This window comes from Pleurodeles waltl, chromosome 1_2 (assembly GCF_031143425.1).
Source record: "Pleurodeles waltl isolate 20211129_DDA chromosome 1_2, aPleWal1.hap1.20221129, whole genome shotgun sequence".
Lineage (NCBI taxonomy): Eukaryota > Metazoa > Chordata > Amphibia > Caudata > Salamandridae > Pleurodeles > Pleurodeles waltl.
In genome coordinates, this window is record NC_090437.1 from 318939347 (window position 1) to 318962689 (window position 23343).

Consider the following 23343-nt stretch of genomic DNA (forward strand, 5'->3'; position numbering starts at 1 on the left):
GACTTCAGCGTGTTTCCAGCTCTCGGGGAAGGTAGCAGAAGAGAACGAGCTGTTGATGATGGTCTGGAGGTTGCGTGGCGATGATGTCGTCGGCTTTGTTGAAGATGAAGTGTGGGCAGGAGTCTGAGGGGGCACCGGAGTGGATGGAGTTCATGGTGGCTTTGGTCTTTTCCGTGTTGATGTGAGTCCAGGCGTTGAGGGTGATGGTTGGGGTTGTAGGTTCTGTGGTGGTTGGCTGGGTCTGGTGTCCGAAGCTGTCGTGTAGGTCGGTGATCTTACGATGGAAGAAGGTGGTGAGGGAGTTGCAGAGGTCTTGTGAGGGCGTGATGGCGTTGGCGTTAGGGTTGGAGAGCTCTTTGACGATGTTGAAGAGTTCTCTGCTGTTGTGGCTGTTTTTGTCCAGTCTGTCTGTGAAGGAATTTCTTTTGGCGGCGCGGATCAGTTGGTGGTGTTCGCGGGTAGCGTTCTTGAGGGCAGTCATGTTATCTGCGGTGTGGTCCTTGCGCCAGGCTTTCTCGAGGGTGCAGCAGGTTTTTTATTGATTCCTTAAGGGTGTCAGTGAACCAGAGAGGTTTTTTGGTGTTGGTCTGTCTTGGGAGGCGTCTGAGGGGGGGCAAGGTTGTCTGCGCAGTTGGTGATCCAATTTGTGAGGCTGAGGGCTGTGTCATTGGGGTCGGAGGAGAAGGTGGGTTGGTTGTCGCTGAGAGTGGAGAGAAGCTGTTCCTCGGGGATTTTGTTCCACTGTCGGCGTGGGATGGGTTGTGTGCGGATGTGGCGAGTCTCGCGTTGGAAGGTGAAGTGGACACATCTGTGGTCGGTCCAGTGTATAGCGGAGGAGTGGCTGAAGGATACGTGGTTGCTGGTGGAGAAGATGGGGTCGAGCGTGTGTCTGTGTAAATGTAATGGTCATTTCGATTGAAAATGTGCTGTCTGTAATAGCAGTGTGCTACCACACCATGAGTACTCCAATCTATGCCACTCCACGCTACTCTGCACCACTCCACACCACTGCACTCTACTCTTCACAGCTCCACTTTACACCACTCCACTACACGCTGCACTACTCCACTCTATGCCACTGCACTCTACGCCACTTCACACTCCGTCTCTCTACCTTACTCTACCCTGTACCACTCTCGGCACTCTACTCTACATCACAGCACTCTTCGGCACTCCAGTCTGGGTCACACCAATCTCCTCTGCACAAATCCACTCTATGCCACTCTGTATTAGCATAGAATGCAGTGGCACAATCTACACCAGTGCACTTTACTCTGTAACACTCATCTCTATGCCCCTCTACGCCAATCAGCTGTACACCACTCTAATCTACTCTGCTCCACTGCACTGTAGGCCACTGACCTTTACACCACTCGATTATGCTCTATGCCACTCTACGCAATTGCAGTCTACCCTCACCACTCCACTCAACGCCACTTCACTCGACTCTGACGCAATCTACACCACTTCACTCTACTCCACTCTTCTCCACTCTAAGGTACTCCACTCCATACCACTGCACTCTACACCACACCACTACTCTTAACCACTACACTCTATGTCAATGGCATCTATACAACTGCACTCTGCTCTGTATGCCACTGCATGCTACTCTGTATCGCTACTCTATGCCACTGCTCTGACACTCTACTCTGCAATACTCCACTCTCCACCACTGAACTTTAAGACACTCTGCTGTGCACGCTTCCACTCTCTGACACAGCACTCTATGCTACTGCACTGTACAGCACGTTAAACTACACCACTTTATGCCACTCACCACTACCCTGTGCCACTGCCCTCTGCATCACACAACTCCATGCCACTCCATTCTGCACTGCTCTACTCCACCCTGCTTCATTCCACTCTTCCCCACTCCGCCCCACTTCACTCTACTGTGCACCATTCTAATCTACTCCACTGCCTTCTTTGAGCTGAATTCAATGCCACTGCATTGTACGCCACTATACCCTTCAACACTACGCCAGTGCAGTGTACACCACTGCACTCTATGCCATTCCATAGTATGTCGCTCTACGTGACTCCACACTATGCCACTCAAGTAGATGCCGCTCTACGCAGCTGCACTCTACAACACTCTACTCCACTCTTTGCCATTTGACTCTGACACTCCGCAAGACTGTCCTCTACACCTCTAACCTTTAGCTGTTTTGAACATCAGCCACACTGTTGTACAACATGGCTAAAACACATTGGCAAAGCCAATTGTTCTTGCACAGACCAGGCCTGTTGACATTGCCAGTGCTTTTTGTACTTTAGTTTGCAGTTGATGCTGTTTTGTCTTACGTTGACTGCCCATTAATGTCTTTGGTCAGTCGCTGACCTGCCTTGAAGCTATCATAGAAATGTTCCGATCTACATGTGCATCTCATACGTGGCACCTGACCAGCCCTATCTTTCTTGCTGTGTTCTTCTGGCACACCTGAACAACTGTGGCTTCCATTGCTCTGACTCATTGATGCGTTCGTCCCTACTCACCAGCAGGGACTAACTGTTCTGCGCTATACTCATGCATATTTTCCTCAGGCTTCAGCAAGATATCTTCTGTCTCCTCCATCTTTCCATAGTTATTTTGTGATAATGTCCTTCCTGCCAAATATTTGTCACTTGGAACATTCAAAGTAGAAATGTGATACAACAGCAATGCTAGACTTTTCTTCTAAGTTACTACTAATGTCAGCAAATAATTATGAATATACGGGGCTAGTAGATCCCTAAAGCACACACTTAACATTTCGATATTGCAGCAATTATAAATATCCTTTTCCTTAGTCTAGCACGTTGACTCTTAAAAGTGGTGATAGTCAAGGCATCTTCCACCCCATCCCCATTTTGCCCAATCTGTCGTCCTTAGTTTCTGTCTTCCTAATACAAGGTGAGGGTTCCCCCATAAAGGTGCCTAAACGCCTCCCCTTCTTGATTGGAGGGGAGACGCACATGTAACGCAGGAATAGGCACAATGAAACCAACACCCAAAGTGTACAATTATAGCTGTGTTAAGGTTTTAATTTCCAACTAGTAAAGCCTTCTTTATTAGGCTAGGTCCTGCTTCATAGCTAAACACATCTGAAGTCTTATTTAAAAAAAAATGCTGTGTATGTAAAAGCCTTACACCTATTTAGTTGCCAGTGAAGGATACTTGCTGTGAGTTTCAGTATCTCTCATAATCTTGCTCATACACCTGCCACAAAACTCAAATTATGTTCATATTCTGTTGGCCTAGAAGTGTTTTCAGTATGCTATAAAAGTGGGTGCTGTTTTAACAAATGTCTCCTCTGCTTATTTTTTTTAGCTCTGCTTTTTAATAAATATATTTTGCAGACTCAAAAAAAGTACAGAACTTGTTTTGACAAGTACACTGATCTAGAGGAATGCCTACCTTAGGAGGTGTATGTGCCTCTATATGTATTTTGTGAAAACCTGTCACCAGGACGCCCTTGTGACCTGTGTAAATGTCAATTTTTAAATTGCTCCCTCTGGGTCAAGGGCCATTATTGCATTTATTTTCCTTCCCCCTCGCCCCCAAAAGTTCAAAGGATGGACTCAAACTCCTACTGATGTTGTGGGCAGAAGTAAAGAGTTTCCTGGTTTCACATTCCTTTCGTGCTTGACAAACTAATGAATGAGGTGTCTTAGTGCTCACTTCTGGGCCACCTCAATAATATATATCTGACATGATGAATGACATCTGGTGGTATTCCCTAGCCCCTCCAACTGCCCCCAGGTACATCCAAGGATCACACTGGTGGGTAAGTCTACTGGAGGTATTAAGAGCAGCTATTACCCCAGCACCCCCTCTAATCATGCCCTTCAGCTGGATCCACTTTTTTGTAGAGACGAGGAGCAGCGGGGAAGGTTGGAGTAGAAGTCAAGCTCTTGCCAACCGCCATCCCATCCCTTTTGTATACAACTAACAGAAGAAATGAACCAGGATTCAAAAGGGATTGCAACATTGTGAAGCAAAAGATCAGTGTTTTGTGCCTTAGCCAAAGACCAGATGCTCAGAATTTTTGTAGCCTAAAAATTGTCCAAACAACATCTAGCACTTTTCTGGAACACAGGCGCATAGTTCAGAGCACAAGCAAGGAGCTGGATTCTGCTACACCTTTTTCCCCAGTGTGCAAAAGGCATCCTTTCAGCCCTGTTCACCCCCATCTTTTCCGACTGATACTGGTGATAACTGACTCTGACTGTGCCCTGGGCTCTGCTAACCAGGGTGAGTGCTCTGATGAAAAAGGTATATGGTAATTAGGTATAATTACAATTGGCAAAGACAGACCCCTGTAAGTCCCTAATATACAATCAGGCAAGGGGGAACTACCTCTAAATCCCTAGTAATCAATAGGGCTGGGAGGTTTAGAGGCCCAGTAGAGTTCCTGCACTGGAATGTGCACTGCTGTGCTGCCTGCTGTCACCTCTAAAGGCAGCCCTGCTATGCAGACTGTCTTTAAAAGTAAAATATATACAAAGTTGACTTTGGAATTACAGGTACTTCCAAAGTGGTAATTACCTTATTTATTTTTACATATAAGTCACCTCTAAGGTCTCCCCTAGGTGCCCCGGGGGTAGAATACCATGTAACTATAAGCAGGGCCATTATAAAAGATGCTTTATATGCTCTGGCAAGGGAAAAACAGTTTTCCTCTTTGTAGATACTTAGCTCCATCGTCTAACAATGGAATATTTTCTTTAAGCATAAATATTGCTAGGAAGGAGCCACAAATGTAATTCAGGGACTCAGTATGTTGGTAATGATAAATGCATCAACTTGCCACTGTTGAATTCATCATAACTAATACAGGGAAGTTATAGGACTTTCTTTGCTGTGAGCCACTTTCCAGTCTTCTAGCATCCTCTCCTGATTGGTTAGCCTTAACAGGTGATAAGTGGCCTGCACTGAGCAGAGGTTACCTGGTGGGGAGAGCTCTACAGGCCAGAAGGGGGGCTGGGTAGATCAGTTTTAAAGAGAACAGGGCAGTAAGGAATGCCATCCATCCCTACCCCTTCCTCCTGTGCCCTCCGCCCGCCAGCCAGATGGCAAGCCCAAGGATGAAATTTGCAAATGATCTGGAGGGGGGAGTGTTAATGGAAATGAGCCACACCAGTAAGTTGGTTTAGCCAAGTCTTATTCTGCTGGAAAGATATTTTCCATCTTGGATTTTTAAAGCGCAGTGCCGGCAGTTCCTGCAGCATGTAAACATTTCGCAGACAGTCAGAGAGGCTTGGACATCCTTTCCGGAGGAGCCTGCCGAATCCCACCTCCTGGTGACACTTCTTGATCTTGGAGGTGACCGCGGTCTCCTATCTCAAACATTTAAGACTTTAAAAGGAGATAGGCTGACAAGCACACAAGGGATTAGGGACTGCTGGGAAGCTGGCCTGGGAACGGCACTCACGGATGGGGAATAGAATAGAACCTGTTTCCTGATGCGGGATGCGACTAGCAACGCTAGATTTAAGTTGACACACTTCTATTACTTGCATATAGCTTACCTGACACCTCAGCGCTTGCATAGAATAATTCCCTCAAGGCCTGACAGCTGTGGCCACTGTGGAGTGCCGTCGGCTTCATTTGACCACTTAACATGGGTCTGTGGCTCTGTTCAACCCTTTTGGTGTCGAGTAGTGAAGACACTGAGGGAGGTGACGGTTGCGAGAGTGCAGGCGATGAGAAAACACTGCCTGCTGGGTCTGATCCTGATCCCTAAAAAGGGTTGCAAAAAGACGTATAGATTTGCACAGCTGGGGCTTATTTTGGCGAAGAGGCACATTGCGATCCGGTGGGCTAGCCCGCACCCCCGATGCATGTTACTTGGCTGGGTGATTTAATGAATGGCCAACCACAGAGGAATGTCAACTACGAAAGGTTCGAGTGGATGAACATGTTGACCGTGATCTGGAGATCTGGTGTACTATGATTAATGAGTTACCTGGTGTGCAATAGAGCGAGGGGGAAGACTCCTTAACAGATGCTTCCACTAGTTGAGCTATGGCCATAGTTGGGCCACTCGAGGAATGAGTATGGGAGTTATAGGGGCTTGAATGTGAGTTTTGGTGTTTTGTGGGAGGGTGTGCTTTCGCCTCTCGCTTTTGGTGTGGCTGTCTTTATGAGCTGGCCCTCCTTGGTTCCTTGCTCGTTCACGGGCAGTTGTTATGCTGGTCCCCCCCCCCCCGGGTGCCTCCCCCGCATGTACTTGATGCCTTGGATGAATGACGGACACCCGTTGCGCTCTCTCTTGGACTGTCTGTGATAAATATGATTACAGTGTTATGTTCGATAGTTAATGTGTTAAAATATACTGCACTGAATTCGTAGGAGATGGCGCCGCTAGTCGCTATGCTTTCTGTGTTCTGTGGTTGTTAGGTCGACCTAGCCTATTTCCATCATTGTCTCATTTCTCCATGCATGCTAGGTTATAGCACAGTGTGCAGACCAGGAGCTGTGGTCTCTAAAATGGTATCGTCATTGGCCGAGCGGCTGGACTGTAATATTCCCCTAACAGAAATGTGGATATAATGTAGTGCATAGTTGAATGTGTTCTTTTATGTGCATAAATAAACAATAAAAAAAAAAAAAAGCGCAGTGCTTTGTGGGACAAAAATATGCCACACTTTTGAGGAAGCTGTCATGCTTTTGGGTGGCACCCTGCATCTCATTGGACGGGGTGCCCCTCCTGATTGTCCCCCCAGATCATTGAATAAATATGTGAGAGCTGCATAGCAACTCAGATCTTCTGCAAGAAACTACGAGGAGAAGGAGGATTGCCCTGCTGGAACCTTGCTCTGAAGCTCTGGAGCTTTTCCTCGTTGACGAGACTTCCAGGGGATGATCGGGAGCTCGCGTTAAGCCAAGCCAACAACATCTTATTGGATCCTGGCCTGACGAAGACCCTCATCCGACGATGAGATAAAAAGCTTGAGAAAAGCGACTGAGTCCACAGGTAAAATTTGACCGAGGCCTCCGGCTCAGTGTATCCGAGCAGGACTCCATCGGGGTTGGCACATATTGTGACTTGGTCACAGTCCAGCTTGACCAGGTGTACCGGATGGCGCTGTTGGCTTTTAAACAACTAGAAAGCAATTTTTTTCTATCTGATCTGCAAAAAATCATATCTCAGGATCTCTCTATTGGATTTTTGTCATTGTGGTGTAATTTTAAAGATAATAATAATTCCTATTTGTATAAATTGGTGTGGGATTTTTATTGTGTGTTATCCACTTTCCAACTTTTTGGGCTTTCAAGCAGTGGGATAGAACTTGCACTTGCACAGCTTCACAAGATAACTAACTGCACGCATAACTTCACATAGGCAAAAATGTTTCTTTGTTTCTTAAGGTGTGTTTGACAGAAGGAGTGACCTTGGTGTAGGTGATTTTTTTTTCTCCGTATAGATCTCTATTTCTACTCCTGCAAGTTTGCCACCATGCCTGGGGTCCTGTCTAAGAGGAAATCTTTCGAGTTGGCTGATCTGGACCTTTATACAGTGACACAGCTCGAGGGGTTCTGCCAGGGGATGGGGGTGCTTGACACAGGAGGGGCCACAAAGGTGGACCTTCAGAAGGCCCTGTGAGCATGGACAGAGGCACACCCAGAAGGTTAAGTGAATGGGGGGTGAGATCCTGAGTGTGTGGTGGCATTAAAACTGACACAAGGGTTTCCCGGATGGTTAGCTGTGGACTCCCAGTCTCTTTGGGGGGGGGGGGTCTTCTTGGCCGCAGGTAGCAGTGTGTTTTCTGGGGGCATGTCCTCTGAAGAGCTGGAGGACTGGGTGCAGGAAGCGATCCCTGACCTGGTTAACAGTAAAGTGGGAGAAAGGTAGAAGACACCTTTGCCCATTGCACCCCCCCCTTTTTCAGGAGCCACAGAGGTCTTTGGGTGGCTGAGTGCTGAGTTATGGACGCTGGAGGCTGTTGGCGCCCTTGGCCAGGTGCTGTTCCAGTGAACTAAGGTGCCCAGGGGGAGGCCAGAAGTGCCACTCCCGGGACCGGAGATCCCGCACCCGAGGGTGGGCCCTTAGAGCAGAGAAGGGATCCTACTGTAATCTTGGAGACTATAGCTGGAAGGGTACCACCAGAGTGGCGGGTCATCATCCAAGCTCTATCGCCCTGAGCCAGGTGGTTTATCAAGGGAGTGATTAAACTACCCCAGCTTCAGGGTGGGAAGGGATCATGTTGGACATGACCCTTCTTAGGGGATTTTCCTGAGACTTTTTGCCTTTTCCTCCTGGGTTTTTGCTGACTCTTTGCATGGACTTAGGACTTTGGTCACCTTCCCACTGTACTGCAGGGGCAAAATGTGCACACCCTTTCTACACATGCAGGGAAGAAGCACATACTAGATTGGGCAGGTACTGTACACAGGAGTTCCCTGTAAAAAGGACCACCATGTACTGAGGGCGGGTACGGCCCCGGCTACTAATGGGATGTTGTACTGGGTGTGCCACCCACCAGAGCAGCCTGTCAAGCTAGTATCTGGCCTGACAAGGTAGGTCTGTGGAGGCGCAATGGTGCTGGTGCTCAGGTTGGAACTTATAACTCTGTGACCAGTCCTGAGTGGGTCCCTCGCTATCCCTGAAGTGCAGAGCAGGTGTTAGATTAAAGGCTGGCTGGGTTCACATGGGTGTTCTATGCCCCACTAGTGAAAACCCCCCACGTGGGTTCACCTAACAAGGGGGATCGGCTCTTCCCATCAGTTTTGCTGATTCTCTATCCAGTGGCCTTAGGGCTCTGGGCAGTTTCCCACTTTAAGTACAGTGTGAAGGTGTGAGCGCATTTCTTCCATATATTAAGAAGTGGCGCTGGCCAGTGTGTGCATGTGTGCCCACTGGTGTTTCCAACGTGCTGAGCTTGGTATAGCAGGGCTGTGTGTGCACACCTACACCTATGGTGTCCTTAAACATGAGTCCAGCCTGTCATAGCAGGTGTGCACACTTGCACCTAAGTTGCTTTTAAACATGTATTCAGCCTGTCATAGCAGGCCAGTGTGCGCACACTTGCATGTATGGTGTCCTTAACCATGAGTTCAGCCTGTCATAGCAGGGCTGGTTGCGCACACTTGCACCTATGGATGCTTTTAAAATTGTTTTTTTGTGTATGATTGTGCAAAAGGTGTAATTACTGCCCTTAGAAGGGACCGCCCACCCCTCCTGAATTGTGTCTGGCGTGGGCTGATTGCCTGCTGTTGTTTGGCACCCCAAAGTGTGCTCTCTAGGGGCTTGTTGGCTTGCCTCCTGTCTTTTGTGGAGTTCTCAGGGACATTTATGACCTCCCACAAGAGACCTACTCCTTCCACCTATGACATCTGGAGAGCAGTGCTCTCTTAAGTGCCCACGTTGTCTGCTGGATCCCATCTGGGAGCAACGGTGTGAGCGTGAAATCAAGTATTGCACCTTGAAACTGTATTGCCCGGTGCGGTGCTCCAAAGAAACAGCCCGTATTCAAGGTATGTGGTCCTCCATCCTGGGGCCTTGACACATATAGGTGTCGTGTTGATGGTGAGCGGATTCACTGGAGTCGAGACCCAGTGTGGCCTGTTTCATCAATAGTGCCCATTTCTCTTGTGTGACACACCAATGAGATGCTCATTGTGTGTGGTGTCCGATTCAAAGGTTGCCACACTCTGAGGTGGGGGCATAGCCACCATAGCAGTGCTGCATTCTACCTGGTGTGGCACCTCTGAACTTGCACTGTGTGTGTGTGACTGGAAATGTCTGGTGCGACTCACGTCCTCGTACACCAGATGTTGTGTCTCATTATGGAATTGGTAACTCTTTGTGTGCAATCGGAATTGTCTGGCGCATCTCAAGTCGGATATCAAGCACTGCATTAGGGTGCTGGGAGCAAGTGCATGGTATACGAGCCTGCCTGATATCCATGGCACCACACAGCGGTGTGGAGTGAGTGAGTGTGTGGGAGTGACTGCCTTTGTTCATTTGCACCGCATGGTGGTGTTGCCATACACATTGTTTCCTTACCAAGAGATTATCACATTGACATTGTGTTTTTTTGCCCATGCTGGGAAGTTCCTTGGTAGTTTATTGAAGGTGAGGCTATTTAAAAGTGCTGTAAATATTTTTGTGTACACATTGCTGCTAGAGTTGTGATCCTGGATGCACCCAATAACTGTGATACTGAATTGGAATATTTGCAAGGGTGGGTCTAGAGCTGACAATTTTTTTTATACCGCGTGAGGGTGTTGGGAGGGGAAACAGTATTTTCTGACAAAGTGTACATATTGCTACTAGTGTTATTTATGAATGTGAGTTATGCCCAGAAGTATATGATGTACATGTCGTGTTAATGTGTGTGTTGAATACAGATCTTCTCTACATACACAGCGTGTGAAGTCTCTTTTGTGATGTGCAGTGTTTTTTTTGTGTAAGAGTGCTGTGCCATTGCTTTACATATTGCCTCTGTGCTAACCTGACTGCTCAGTGCCAAGCTACCCAAGGGTGAGTGCAGCTTACACAGTGAGTGTAATCATGATGCAAGGTGCTTTTTTATCAGAAGAAGCGTGGGAACGTAGAATTGTGGGACTTTTCTGTTGGTAAAGTTATTTCTGTCACCAAAAAGTGAAGACATTGTGATTTTGTTCTACCACTATTTTAACTTTTGCATGGAATTCTGGATAATGAAAGATGCTGGTATTCAAACAAGCCACATCATCCTGGCTTCCCTTTGGTCTCTCTATTTTAGAAATGTCTTGGATTGGTAGGTGTCGCTTGGTGTTGACTGAGCACTGAATTAAGTACTAAAGATACTCCCTTTGGAAGCTCCCCGGTCAAAAATATTACCTGTTTTTCTAGTGCGGTGGTCCTTATCCTTTAAACTTCTGTGTTCCTCCACTAAAGCACTACTGGAAGGCAGGCACTGTGATCTAAACAATTTTGATGATTTTGAACCTCAAACAAATGCACAAAAATAGAGTTAGAAACACAAATTAAAAAGCATTGTGTTTAATTTGCAAACAAACTAGTATACCAGAATCAAAAGTGTAATTTTAATGGGAATAGAAAGGTCGGTGCTTCTAGTGTGCGGATCCCTGCTCAAACCCATTGTGAACTCATACTTGTTAGGTACCCCCACATTCATGAAACCAGAGGGAACACTGATGTATGTCAAACCTTTGCAGGGATATCTTCCAGCATGATTAGTACCAAGTGGAATTACCATGTTTTGCTGAAAATTCTAAAAATATTATGATCCTTGCGTTGTTCTAGCCAGATAGTCAGGGAGAGGGAGGTTTCATAAAAACTTAGGACGTATAGATGCCTCAAGTGTATGGTTGTGATTTGTCCCTATACAGGCCAGGCGATAGACCTAAACATCCATTTTACTTTCAGCTGCTTCCCAAATGTACTGCACCCAGTTTATTGCCTGTGGGCACTCTAAACATCTAGAGAACTCATTTATGTCTGGAACCCACTTGCTCAGGAGAACCTAAGGAACACAAGTGGGGTCAAAATCATGGCCGTGTTATGTTCTTGTGCTGGAAACACTGGAGGGAATTATATATTCTGTTTTGAAGGAAGAATGCTAAAAATCTGACAAACACCAAGTTTAGTGCATTTTACTGACCAGTCAATCAAAGTGGGAGCAATCTGGAACCAGTGATAGAAACTCTGTGATATTGTAGATGTTGAAATTATGGTATTATGTTCCCATAGAGCTCAAGGGGGACACTTGTGATCAAAAGACAGATACCCTAAACTGACATTTCACTTTCAGTTGCTTTCCAAATTTCCCAAATGCACCGCACCCAGTTTATTGCCTGTGGAAACTTAAATCCATACTGCCTACTCCGGACATCCAGGGCAACATTTCCTCAGTTAGCATTCTAGGAGTTATGTCTACCTCAGAAATTCAACAAAATATTAAGAAAATGAATTTAAATAATGAAATTATCGTCACCTTTCTCATTATATCATTTGGCTGCAATGAAAGATTTATTTGGGGGGTTCCAACAAAATATAGCCCTGTTTGTGCCAAAAGAGCTGATAAACATACAGTTTGTATGAATATGCACGGACCTAAGAGGTACACTCTCTAAAAAAAAATATATATATATATATATATATATATATATATATATATATATATCTCCGGTATTTAAAAAAAAGTTAAGTAACTGAGTTGTGCAGTCAAGCTGGAAAGAATGGGTTAATAAGAAATCTATAAGACCGAAATAGAAGCTCTGTTATTCTTTTCTGTACATCACTGTAGGTCCACCTGATAGATTGTAGATGGTATGGACAACAGCAAAACCTTCTGTAGAGCCGTGTAGTGTTTGTAGAGGGATGCCTTCTTGAAAATATCAGAAAGTAAAAAAAATGTATATGGCTTTCATATCTTCAAAAGACTGATTGCACAAGAGTGTACAATGCTGTGGCACAGTGGCTGTTTTTATAAATGTGAATTCTGTTTTTACCTTCTTTGGAACAATTGAAAAAAAGAGATCTGTCTGAGTCACAACAAAATGATTTGCTAAGTACACAAAATGGAAGATCAAGCAAACTAATGATCCTTCAGGGTGCAGTGCTGTGGTCAGGAGCATGTCATCTAAACAGCATAATAAATGTCAGAATTTGAACATTACAACTGAACTTTTATTGGAGGTACATCCAGTGCTTTGTTCTTTCGACGCCTGTGATCACTGGAATTAAAAACAGACCTTTGTGATAACACTCCTTGGGAAATCTTAAAGTGGAACCTAGTTGCGCCAGCCGCTTCACAGACAAAGCTTCATCCTGGTTGCCAAATGGCAGGAGGTAGTCTTGGTTTCTCATCATTATAGTTGGTTTTGGAGTTTTCTACCACTTATTGATTAAAGGCATGCTTTAGCTTACTTGCCTAAAAACTTTTCACTTTCTAGTTTACACATACTGTTATGAGTTGAGCTGGGCGTTTTCCCTATAAATGTATCTGTTTTCTCTGTGTTATCAATTAATTTGGCAACCATGTTTGTATTTTTGCTTTAACATTGTACTAACCTACTTGTTTCTCCGTTTTCTTTTAGCACTTTATACTCTACCTCAAGCTGAAGGTTATGAACCATGCGCCTACCTTTTCACTTTGTAGTTGACCCACAGGGTTGGATTTGTGTGGGCTTGATCGTCTTCATCTGGCTGTACAACACACTCTTTATCCCCAAACTGATCCTTTTCCCACGGTTTGAGGAGGGGCATGTTTCCGCTGCTGCCATATGGGGTTAGTCACTTTTTATTTATCAATTAAATAAGCTCTGTCCATTTTGGTTTTGGCGGAACCAAGAAGCTCTTTAGCCCGCTGACTGTAGAGGTGCCTGAGACCGTAAGGGTTCCTTCTCGTTTTGTGTGGAGTTTCCTTAGAGAAATACTCTTCCTGGTTGGTGTTTTTGTACCTTGAAAGGGTTTTCTGCTGAAAGAAAAACTCTGGAATGAAATGGGGTGATTTATGTTCAGTGTGTAGGTACGGGTAATGGAATCATCCGGTTGATGTAGCATTAAGTAATACACGTTGAGAGCTTTCATGTGATCATGTACTTACCTCCCTGTTGGTTGTGAAGGATTCTTCCATGTGCTTTGTAATGTCTACTTGGATTGAAGCATTCACATTCAAATGACAGATGTTCTAATGTATGACGCGGCTGTGCTTCATTTTGCTTTTTAAATCATAGTATTTTGTTTTTTTCAGCCTACTATTTGTCATCACTGTTGTGTGTGATTTCACTACTGAGAGCTTCAACTGCTGACCCAGGAAAGCTTCCGGAAAGCCCGAAAATCCCTCTTTCAGGTATTTTGATTAAATGCACAGAGTACTTTCTGGTCTGCTTTTGATTTCCTCAGTGGCTCAGACCAAGCACCCAGATGTAAATTAATTTGACTGGCTTAGAGCTATTGAAGGGCCTCCATACCTCTGCAGAGCAAAACACTGCTCAAAACAAGGGCAGGTGGATTATAGCTATGCAAACCAGGCATTTGTTTTATTATTATTATTTATTGTATTATGGTATTGGCTGGTAATTCTGTACCAGAAGCATGTCCACCTCAGTCTAGGTCACCTTGCTTCCTGTGCTGGCTTTTGTACGATAAGCTAATGCTACACTTTAAGGATTTTGCAAGTCATCAAGGAGTCCCAGGACCATATAAAGGAACAAGGCGGAGTTCATTTATAAGGTTATGGAAATTCGAGGTGACTTGCAATATCCAGATCATGTACGGCAGAGGGTACTCTGTTCCTATAATACATGGTCACATCGCCACCTTTTCCACAGAAAAGAAAGAGCATGTTTGCAAATAGAAAGGTTTAAAAATTTAGCAAAGTGCAAAGGTGCAGAAACATTCTATTTTTTTCTATAAGCACCCGAGGAGTGCAAAACATAGACAATTCCATGAATATCTCCTTTACTCTTGTCAACATACAGAGCAGAAAAAAGAACAGCTATGTATTTTGCTCCACAACCTGACCTACTTTCCCCTTGGCTGCTCCTTCTGGCAGCAGGCGTTGTGACGTTAGAGCTCAACTGTAATAAGTTGTTACAGTTGAGCTCCGACGTCACAAGTCGCTGATTACAAAGAAATTAGAGAAGGGTTTTTATACAGGGATTGCAGAATCCCATGTATTATATGCATATTATTTGAATTGGCAAATTGAAAAGTACATGTTCGGTTTGAGTTTAATGATACAAGTTATCAAATAGATGCGTCTTCTAAGGAATATATCACTGCTTGATATAATTATGTGTGAGATGAGCTGGTGACTATCTTTTACATAGAGACTTGCATGTGCAAACGTTGTTGTGATGGTACAGTGTCTCATTTGGGAGATCAGGAACCCAGAAGAATAAAGTTTAAATAAAGTAAAGAGAAAGTGTGCTTTCAGTGATAATTAAAACTGAAGAGTATTCCTTTTGTGGGGAAGTTTCACAGTTGAACATGAGTTACTTATTTCCTCCTAAAGGCACTATGGGAAGAAACCTTTCTCTGTCGCCTTGTATGTTATTGATGCCATTCTGGGTATACACCGATTTTTCCAAAAGGAGTAGTTTGGAGATCCTAAGACCAGTGAGATGGGCACGTAAGTGCATCCATCCTTCATAGCTTGTAGAGTAGCAATTTCTGTGCTACTCCCTTTTTTAGAAAATGTGACTGATTGATCTAACAGTTTGATATTCTGGATGAGGTGCTTTGTGCTTTGACCATGCTCCAGAATTTTGCCTCTAAGAGGTAGCTCAGTTACTGTCTGAAATTGTTGAACTCTGCAGGCATGCAGAAGGCTTTTCTTGCAGAGTTTTGACATGTCCTTTCTTAAGTTGTCAGGGGATGCAGCCTGTTCCATTGAACTAAGCACGAGTTTGGTCCAGCGTGAAATGAAAGTTGTCAAGGTTTTAAGTTTAGGTTGCTGGGTTGGAGTCATTATCATGCAGTGATAGATGTAGATTCATGCCTATGTGCCAAGTTCTGCTACGGCGTTATTTTGCCGAGGTCTGTGTTAGAGAACACTGCTCACATCTAGTACTGTGTTGGTAGAATTAATTTCTGCCTCCAAGCATTGACAGTGCTGGAAGATAAGCTCATAAAAGATCCTGCTTTTCAGGGAGTCTTTATCACTTGGCCCTCTCCCTCCTGTTGATGGGCCCTCTGTGCATATGCAGAATGGAGTGTACTTGAGAGATCTGTAGCTCTTCAGTGAGTTGACACTATGAATTAAGACGCTTCAGCTAGGAAAACTAGACTTGAGATGGCGACTCTTATTTCAATCTTGAGTGCTGTTTCTGACCTGCATTTATCTAGCTTGTTTTTAGAGGGTTGCTCGATAGTTGTTTCATTTGGCTTTGTTGATTTTTATTGTGTTCTTTTATGGCTTTATGGTTCTGTTTTCTCGAACAGTTGTTGTTGGACTATTGCATATTCTTATCCAAGTAGAATATATAATTGTATCTCTGAATCCTTTTCTTGCACAATTCCATGTGAAGTTACACAACATTGTCCCCTGCACTGTTTCCTAATGAACATTTCCATGCAGCTTGTGGCTCAGCTTTTAGACTAAAGCAAAGTGACCATCCATACATAATCCAACAAAATCCCATAACAGGAAAATAAATCTGACAACCAGGAGAGTATCAGGCCTCGAAAAATCATAAAACTGTTACTAGACCTGCAGGTCAAGTAGCTTGAGTAATTTACTCGACCTAGCTGTAATGTACTTGACCCGGAAAACGGGTCTCAAATGGTGTGATCCTAGGTAAATATTGTATTTTACAGTCACCCTTTTCTTCATTCTCCAATATGAGTGCACCTTCAAATAAGTGAGTTCAGCATTTCTGCTGTAAAAAAGTCCCCTTTTGTTTGATTAAACACACTACATGTTCCATGCATAATAAATCTAGCCCCCATAGGGTACACATGAACCATGCATGACTTGCCTCTTAGTCTGCTAGTAGCTTTACTATCAGGGCAGGAGTGTTTTTCAGTTTGTTTAAGCACTCACTTTTAATAAATATATTACTAAAGCATGGTGTGGTAGCGCACTCTCATTTACAGTCAGTAAATTTCCAAGAAATGTCGAAAAACTTCCCACTAACTTGCAGCTTTGCTGATAAAACTATATAGTGCATTAACAATAATCTGTGAAAATTGGGTTTCAGAAAACATTTATCATTTGCACATCACCAAGTAAAGTGTTCCGACTGTTTTTCCATCCTATTAAAATATTTTTCTCATCACACAGAAGTACAAAAAAAAAAGTATTTCACGGCTACTGAAAAACATTTTGGAATGTTTGTAAAGTTGACTTAGTTATATAAAGGTTGTGTGTTAGGAAAAACCTGATACCAAAAGCCTTTCATTTCACACAGGTCAGACAGTTCACCTTACAAAATCCTAGAACTCTGCAGTCACAAGGAAAAGTATTTGCATTGCAAGAAGACAAACTGACTTTTGACCGCTGTCTTCGAACACAGAGCAAATGTGACAAGAATAAGATTCAAAGGCATCTAAATTGCTAATTCAGTTTCTGACTGAACAGAACACCTGTTCTTTGTCCACTCACCAGAAGGGGTGAGTAGGATCTAAAAATAGCTCGACCTCATAAAACGCCCAGGGCATATTGTTTGGGGTCAAGTGCAGCAAGTTTTCATGTTTATTTTGTTCTTGGGACCAGTAGGCCCAACCCCTTGCAGCACAAATCCTTTGGCTGCCAGTTTACAAAGAAGGGAACTGTCTGCAGTGGAGGTAATATGTGTCTCCATTTGTTAATGCTGTTCAAACTTGTATTCATGGTTCATTAATGAAAAGCCTTCATTATCAAGGTGAGCAATATAAATAAACATTTTAAGGTCACACTGCACTATTGACAGTGATTCCAGTAAAATAAAAAGTGTACACACGTTTGAAAAGATTAACAATATGAGGCACAGTATAATGCACCCAGAATGCTCTCTGATTAGATGCAAATGTTTGCAGAAGCTTGAAAGCAAGAGTGATGATTCTTTACTTTCAAAATAAAATGTTCTGAAACAAAATGCAAATAGGAAAAAAAAAACGCTTCGCTACAATGAAACTTCAGGTGCCATTTCTTTGAAGCGTCATTTAGTAAAATGTGTTGATGCAGGATAGTATTTTAAAAAATATTCCTAATAGAAAATCAGTGTAACTATTTTCAACAAGATTATGGGAAGCATTAAAATAAACAAGTACTGCGAAAGCCAACCGATCTGACATTTTTGTGAGTATTTTGTTTTCGTCAATGAGTGTCTTGTTTTGACATGGCTTTTCTAACACTATTGTTGTGGGAGCTGTCAGGTCCTCACTATTTTACTAACACTGGCAAAAAGAAAAAAAGTTTTTGTTCTCAAAAAGCACACATTGCCACTAATGGTGTAAAACAAAAGCACAGCACCTACCCTGAGTGAATCTGGAGGGGGGGCCCTCCATGTTCTTTTCAGGGGGCCCCCCTCTAATTTTGTTACGCCATTGATTGCCACAGTAGTTCCTGGCACTGAACAAAACTACTTTGTGTGCCATTATGCTCCTTGTGGAAGAGCAGAATACGATCACTCACAGCAAAGCCAGCCGATAGAGAGAGAATTAGAAGTTTAATAAAAACAAAATGTCTTTGTTAATGCCATAAATAATAGGGACCCAATTCTCAAAGAAAGTCAAAAAAGTGCACCCATTTTATACGCCATTGAATTATTGGCTTTAATGAATTCACAAGAGCTTATAGAAGTAGACAAGCAAATCGTACTCCTTGAAAATATTTGTGAACTGTATTTTAGCGCGAGCAAATATACATGTGTTGATTTACTCATATGAAAATCTTTTGAGTGTATACAAGTTCACTTTCCCTCCAACCACTTTTTTCCCCAACCCTTGAAGAACTTCTACTTCTGCCATTATCAGGAGTAAATTTCCAGCCATTCTCATTATGGGAAAAGATTGGGAAAGAGCTGCTGAAAATCATGCAAGTTAGTAAATTTGCAGACTCAAAGGCTTTCCAGCCCTGGAACTATTGCTTACTGCCTCCTCCAGCCTCAGTATGTGGATCTGCAGAAAGGTGGCAAAATAAGGAAATTGCTATAGTAGGGATTGAAATTGCAAGTATTCAAGCCCAACTATAGTAGTAGCCCTGACATAGTCAGAGAGGCTATTATCAGGGCTCTTACATAATGAGATGCCATAATTTGCCGCGCACTACATGGCACCAAAGCGACAAGTAGATATTTCTTACAGGACACGTAGATTTAAGAGGCAACCTGTCCCATGGACAAGTAGATAGCTTATTAAATCCCACCCCCCTGCTGCTGTGGCAACGTCTCCCTGTCCTCTGAACAGGCAATGGAATTGAGCTGATAAGAACCTTGGTAATGGTATGCCTTTATTATTATAATATCTTCTGTACTGTACTGGACTGAACTATCCCTGGATCGTAAACTTACCACACCCCAGCAGAATTCAGGAAGTAGTAGAATTGAACCAGTCACAAGACTATATTAAACAATACCAGCTTACTTCATGACCAGTCACGATTTCACCCTGCGAGAAGAGTGGAAAAAGCTCTGCCGGACACAATGGAAGAGATTTTCATTATACTTGCCGAATAAAAGCAATCCATTTTTTTATCTTCTCGATCTTTCAGTAGTATATGATACAGTTGAATGTGGTATTCTTGAGTCCAGACTGAGCAAGTGGTTTGGCATATCCAGAACCATAAAAATATGTATCGGTTCTTTCCTTGTGGGCAGATAGAAAAGGTTTACGTGGGTTCCTCAGAAGCTTCCTTCTTTGTGATGTTCCCCCATCCTTTTCCCAAGCATTTCAGTTGCTACATATAGCCATTATCTTAGCTACTTGTTCTGTGCAACACATGCTTCTAGGTGAACACTGATTCCACTCAAATTTATGTCCATTAGGCAACCAGTTCAGTGGGCCTTAACATCACCACCAATTGCCCAAATGACATACAAAAATGGATAAGAGAACTCTCATTGTCAAAGTAGAAATGTTAGACAAGTTGCTAATTCCCTATTATTTTGTTCAATTTCCAGTGTATGGCTGCTCCTATCAACCACTTCTGGAGGTCATTCTCCATTTAACTGTCTCATTCACCCAAAATCAACTCTGTAGTCAAGAGAGGTCAATTTGCTACTCCTCGCTGTGCAGTCCTCCCTCTCCTACAAACATCAAATTGACTCACACTGACTTGGTGTCTAGTTTTGGAATGGATTAATTAACCAAAACCTTTGATGGGCAGACTCCAGAGACTACAAAATCACGTTGTCATCATATACCTGACCCTGGGTAAACTTGACCATACCAAACAGGCTTTAAAAGTCTGCTTCACAGTGGATAAAAGCCTAAATTCAAGTCACTATGCATAACCCACAAGGGCTACTGGTACAAAGGCCCAGCATACGTACAAATGTTGACCTCTCATGACATCCCTGTAAGGAAATTTCGGTCAGCAGTATTACACCTGACTCCTTGCTATGCGTTGTCAAAACCGCTGAGGGCAATCCTTGGGAGTGTTGGGTCAAAAATATTTCAGTCCCTTGAACTCCAACTCTGCATGAAACTAACTACCTCCATGTCTGAAAACTCCTCAAAAGCGAACTCTTGAAGCTTTTGCCGAAACTGTACCCAGTTCAGTGAAAATAGTGATTTCTGATCTGGCAACCTGGTCAATATCCCATTTTACTTTATATGTACATATTATTTCCTTAGTGATGTATAATACTGGCTCTGTATTATGCACTGGCAATTGGTGCTGTTTAAAACACCTAAGTAAATAAATATTTTTAAAATGTAACAGATTGCACCAGCGTGTCAGGCAAGGCAGTCCCATTTGTCCGCTCTCTGGCCCGTTTCATCAGTAATTTTGCCCAAAATGTAGATCAGTCAGTGTGTTTTTTTAATTCTCGTCCTTGTTTTAAGAAAGTGAAGTTGTTTTTTGGTTCTTTCCTCTAATGGCCTTTACCCTACTGTTGTTGGAGTCTTTTGAGGCTGTATGTGATACATTTCCTCTTGCAGGAAGTGTGTATCGGTGAATTTTCTTCCTGGCTGCTCCTGTTTTTAAGAGTTCTCTGTTCGTAAATAAGACTTTAGTTGATTACGGTCTTCTGAGTGTAATAGATATCTATTAACATTGCTGGCTTTTATTTGTTCTGTAGCACTCCTTTGCTACAGAGTGGCACTAGCATACTATGGGCCTGATGTGGATTTTCCCATTCATCAGTATGTGCTGTCTCCCGGGAATACCTCAGCAGCTAGGGAATAATTATTTTTGCGCCATGCCCCCCATCACTACATTTGTCTCTGTGTTAGAGGTGCAGATCCGTCACAGACATTGCCTGATGACAGGACCTGCAGGGCTTGAATCCTGTCTTCCTAGAAGACATCCTTGATGCACCAGGAGAAAACTAAAAGAATACTTCTGCAAAAAGTTGAAAAAAGCCAGTCAAAAATCGACTGAGGGGTAGTGATCTTCGAATCAGTGCTTAACTGGCACGTAAAGAAAAGAACCGACATCATCACGCCAGAGTGGTGGATATACGGGACCCTGTGATGACATATCTGGTGCGGACGGCATGGACTCAGAGCCAATCTACGCCACCTAATGGTACATAGGGATACTGCTCACGAAAGTCTTCCCAATCCAGTTTGCCGCCTTTGGAGAATTCAAAGGTAAGGAATATGCGGCTAGATAAAGCACCTATCAGATAAGGCGGTGTCATAGTTATTTCCTTAGCAAGGCTTCAACAGCTGGTGTGTCTCAGCAGTGTAAGCATATCTTCTTCAAATATACAATGCACTTGTCACTGTGCTCACCACAGCACTTACTCCATTATATACAGCACACTAACACCCAAATAGAACACATTCGACAAAAACTCCCAGGAAGACTCAGACTAACAAAGTGTCCATAAACATCTCATTTCTTCTGGCAGTTGGCTCATCTATTGAACTAGAAGACGTGCAAGCAGATAGTGATGTGTTCTGGCATTAAACACCAAAATCATACACCCAAAGCCAAATTAGTAATACTGTGCCACCTAACTGAGATCATAATATCCATAACATATCATTGTAAGATAAATCAGACTTCATTCTTCATTAGTAACCTTATACCTAGTTAAACGTTACTTGCATGCTCAAAATGCTGCAAGGTCATTCAAATATCATAATGCACACTACAAAGGCGTCAAAAACGTAAGACGGTTGATCAATGAGGCTGGGAGTTAATGTTTATGCATCAAAGGACTCTTAGGCAGACCCCGTTGGAGTTTGCAGCCTTGTTTAGCAGATATTGCAGCAACAAAAGCAAAATGTACTGCACAGCCTCCAAAATTTGCAGTATATTTGTGTTAGCCAGAAAATGTGCCTGTCACAAAAATATCACGGTCTATGGTCTGTCACTGCTGGAGTGTCTGCCAAAGCATAATTTATAACCTGTCAGAGTGTCGAACATTCTGTGCCTCAGAACAAAGCTTCTGATGCTAAAGAGTGCAGATTTCAATTAAAAAATTCTCCCATCAGACAGCATACATTCCAGGGGAGCACAAAGCTGTAGGTCATGCTAGATTGGGGCATGGGGGGTAAGGACACAGGTGACGCAAAGAAAAGGGGGTTCCATAAGAGTCTTGGGGTGAGGGTTTGGAGGTATCGGTTGAATCAATCACAAGTGCCTCGAGGGGGCCCACGGCAGTGGAATTGCAGGGCATTGACGGGATAAGGCATTATTTGAGAAATGGGGAGGTGGGTCCAGGAGACAAAGGGCAGTGGCGGGGTGCAGAAGAGACAGGAAGACATGAAAGAAGCTGGGCCTGAGGCTGTTCGCAGAGTAGGATGGTCATGTGGATTTGCCATCTCAGAGTCTGTATAAGGAGGTTCAGCCTCACTGAAACAAAATACGATTTGTTTCAGTTACTTTTCTAAAAATCGATTTATTTATTTTTAAAGTGCTGGTTTCAAGATTTTTTGGAAAACGCAAAGTCTTGGGGGAGGGGCCTGCTTATATGGAGTGTGAAGGGATTAGAAACAGATGTGAACGGGACAGGTGTTTTGGTTAGTAGAAGTTTAGTAAATGTGTTTCTACGTCTTGTGCAATGATGCTCAACGCATGTAGGAGGATGTTAACCTTTGTGGTTTTGGGACAGTGTGGTTAAGTATGGTTGTCCTTTATACTTTTTCCTGGATCCCTCATCCTGGACGGGTCGGACTTTCAAGGATCCAACTTTGCATTTCAAGCTCTTAAAGATTCGTTAGTTGATCAGTTATGCAATAGTTGATCGCGGGTTCCTAATGGACATGCATTTAGTTGCAAAGTTCTTCTTTATGCTGGTCTGTTGCCTCTGAATTGTGTGCATGGTGTATAGGCTTTGAATGCAATCGTTGCACCTTTTGGGAGCCAGTGGATTGCTTTGGCTGCTTTTGTGTGGTCACATTTGAGAAGGCTCAAGCCCATTCAGGCTGCCTCGCTTATAATCTTTGGAGTTGACAGTAAGTTCTGCAGGAAGCTTGATGTAAATTGTTATAAATTACCCATGACTTTACTTTGGATCTAGTCAGCACCTTCCATTGGTCAGATTAGAGCAGTGGATTTTTTTCTTAGTGAGAAAAGCTGCTCTTAAGACCCTTGTCAATTACATTGACTAGCATAAATAGGACTGTTATTTTTAGGGTCGAGCCTGAGTTGCATGCGCTCGCGCATGCGTATCGCAGCGAGACGCTTTAGTATTTAAAAAAGAGCTGGGAGTCCTGTCAACTTCACGTCAGTGTTTTTTATTGGTTCGTGGGCTTGCCTAATAAAATCTGCTTGCTTTCATTAGTCGAAGGCACGAATACG

The 23343-nt window shown here is 43.5% G+C and overlaps 1 protein-coding gene across 1 annotated transcript in view; it reads left to right on the forward strand.

Annotated features, from left to right (window-relative positions):
- ZDHHC21 (zinc finger DHHC-type palmitoyltransferase 21) overlaps positions 1-23343 on the forward strand; it is a 177582-nt gene that overhangs the window by 53358 nt on the left and 100881 nt on the right. The window contains exons 2-3 of the mRNA XM_069238846.1: positions 13037-13227; positions 13693-13791. Coding sequence (XP_069094947.1) covers positions 13074-13227; positions 13693-13791 — 253 coding nt within the window. The 5' untranslated portion in view covers positions 13037-13073. The remainder of the gene's footprint in view (positions 1-13036; positions 13228-13692; positions 13792-23343) is intronic.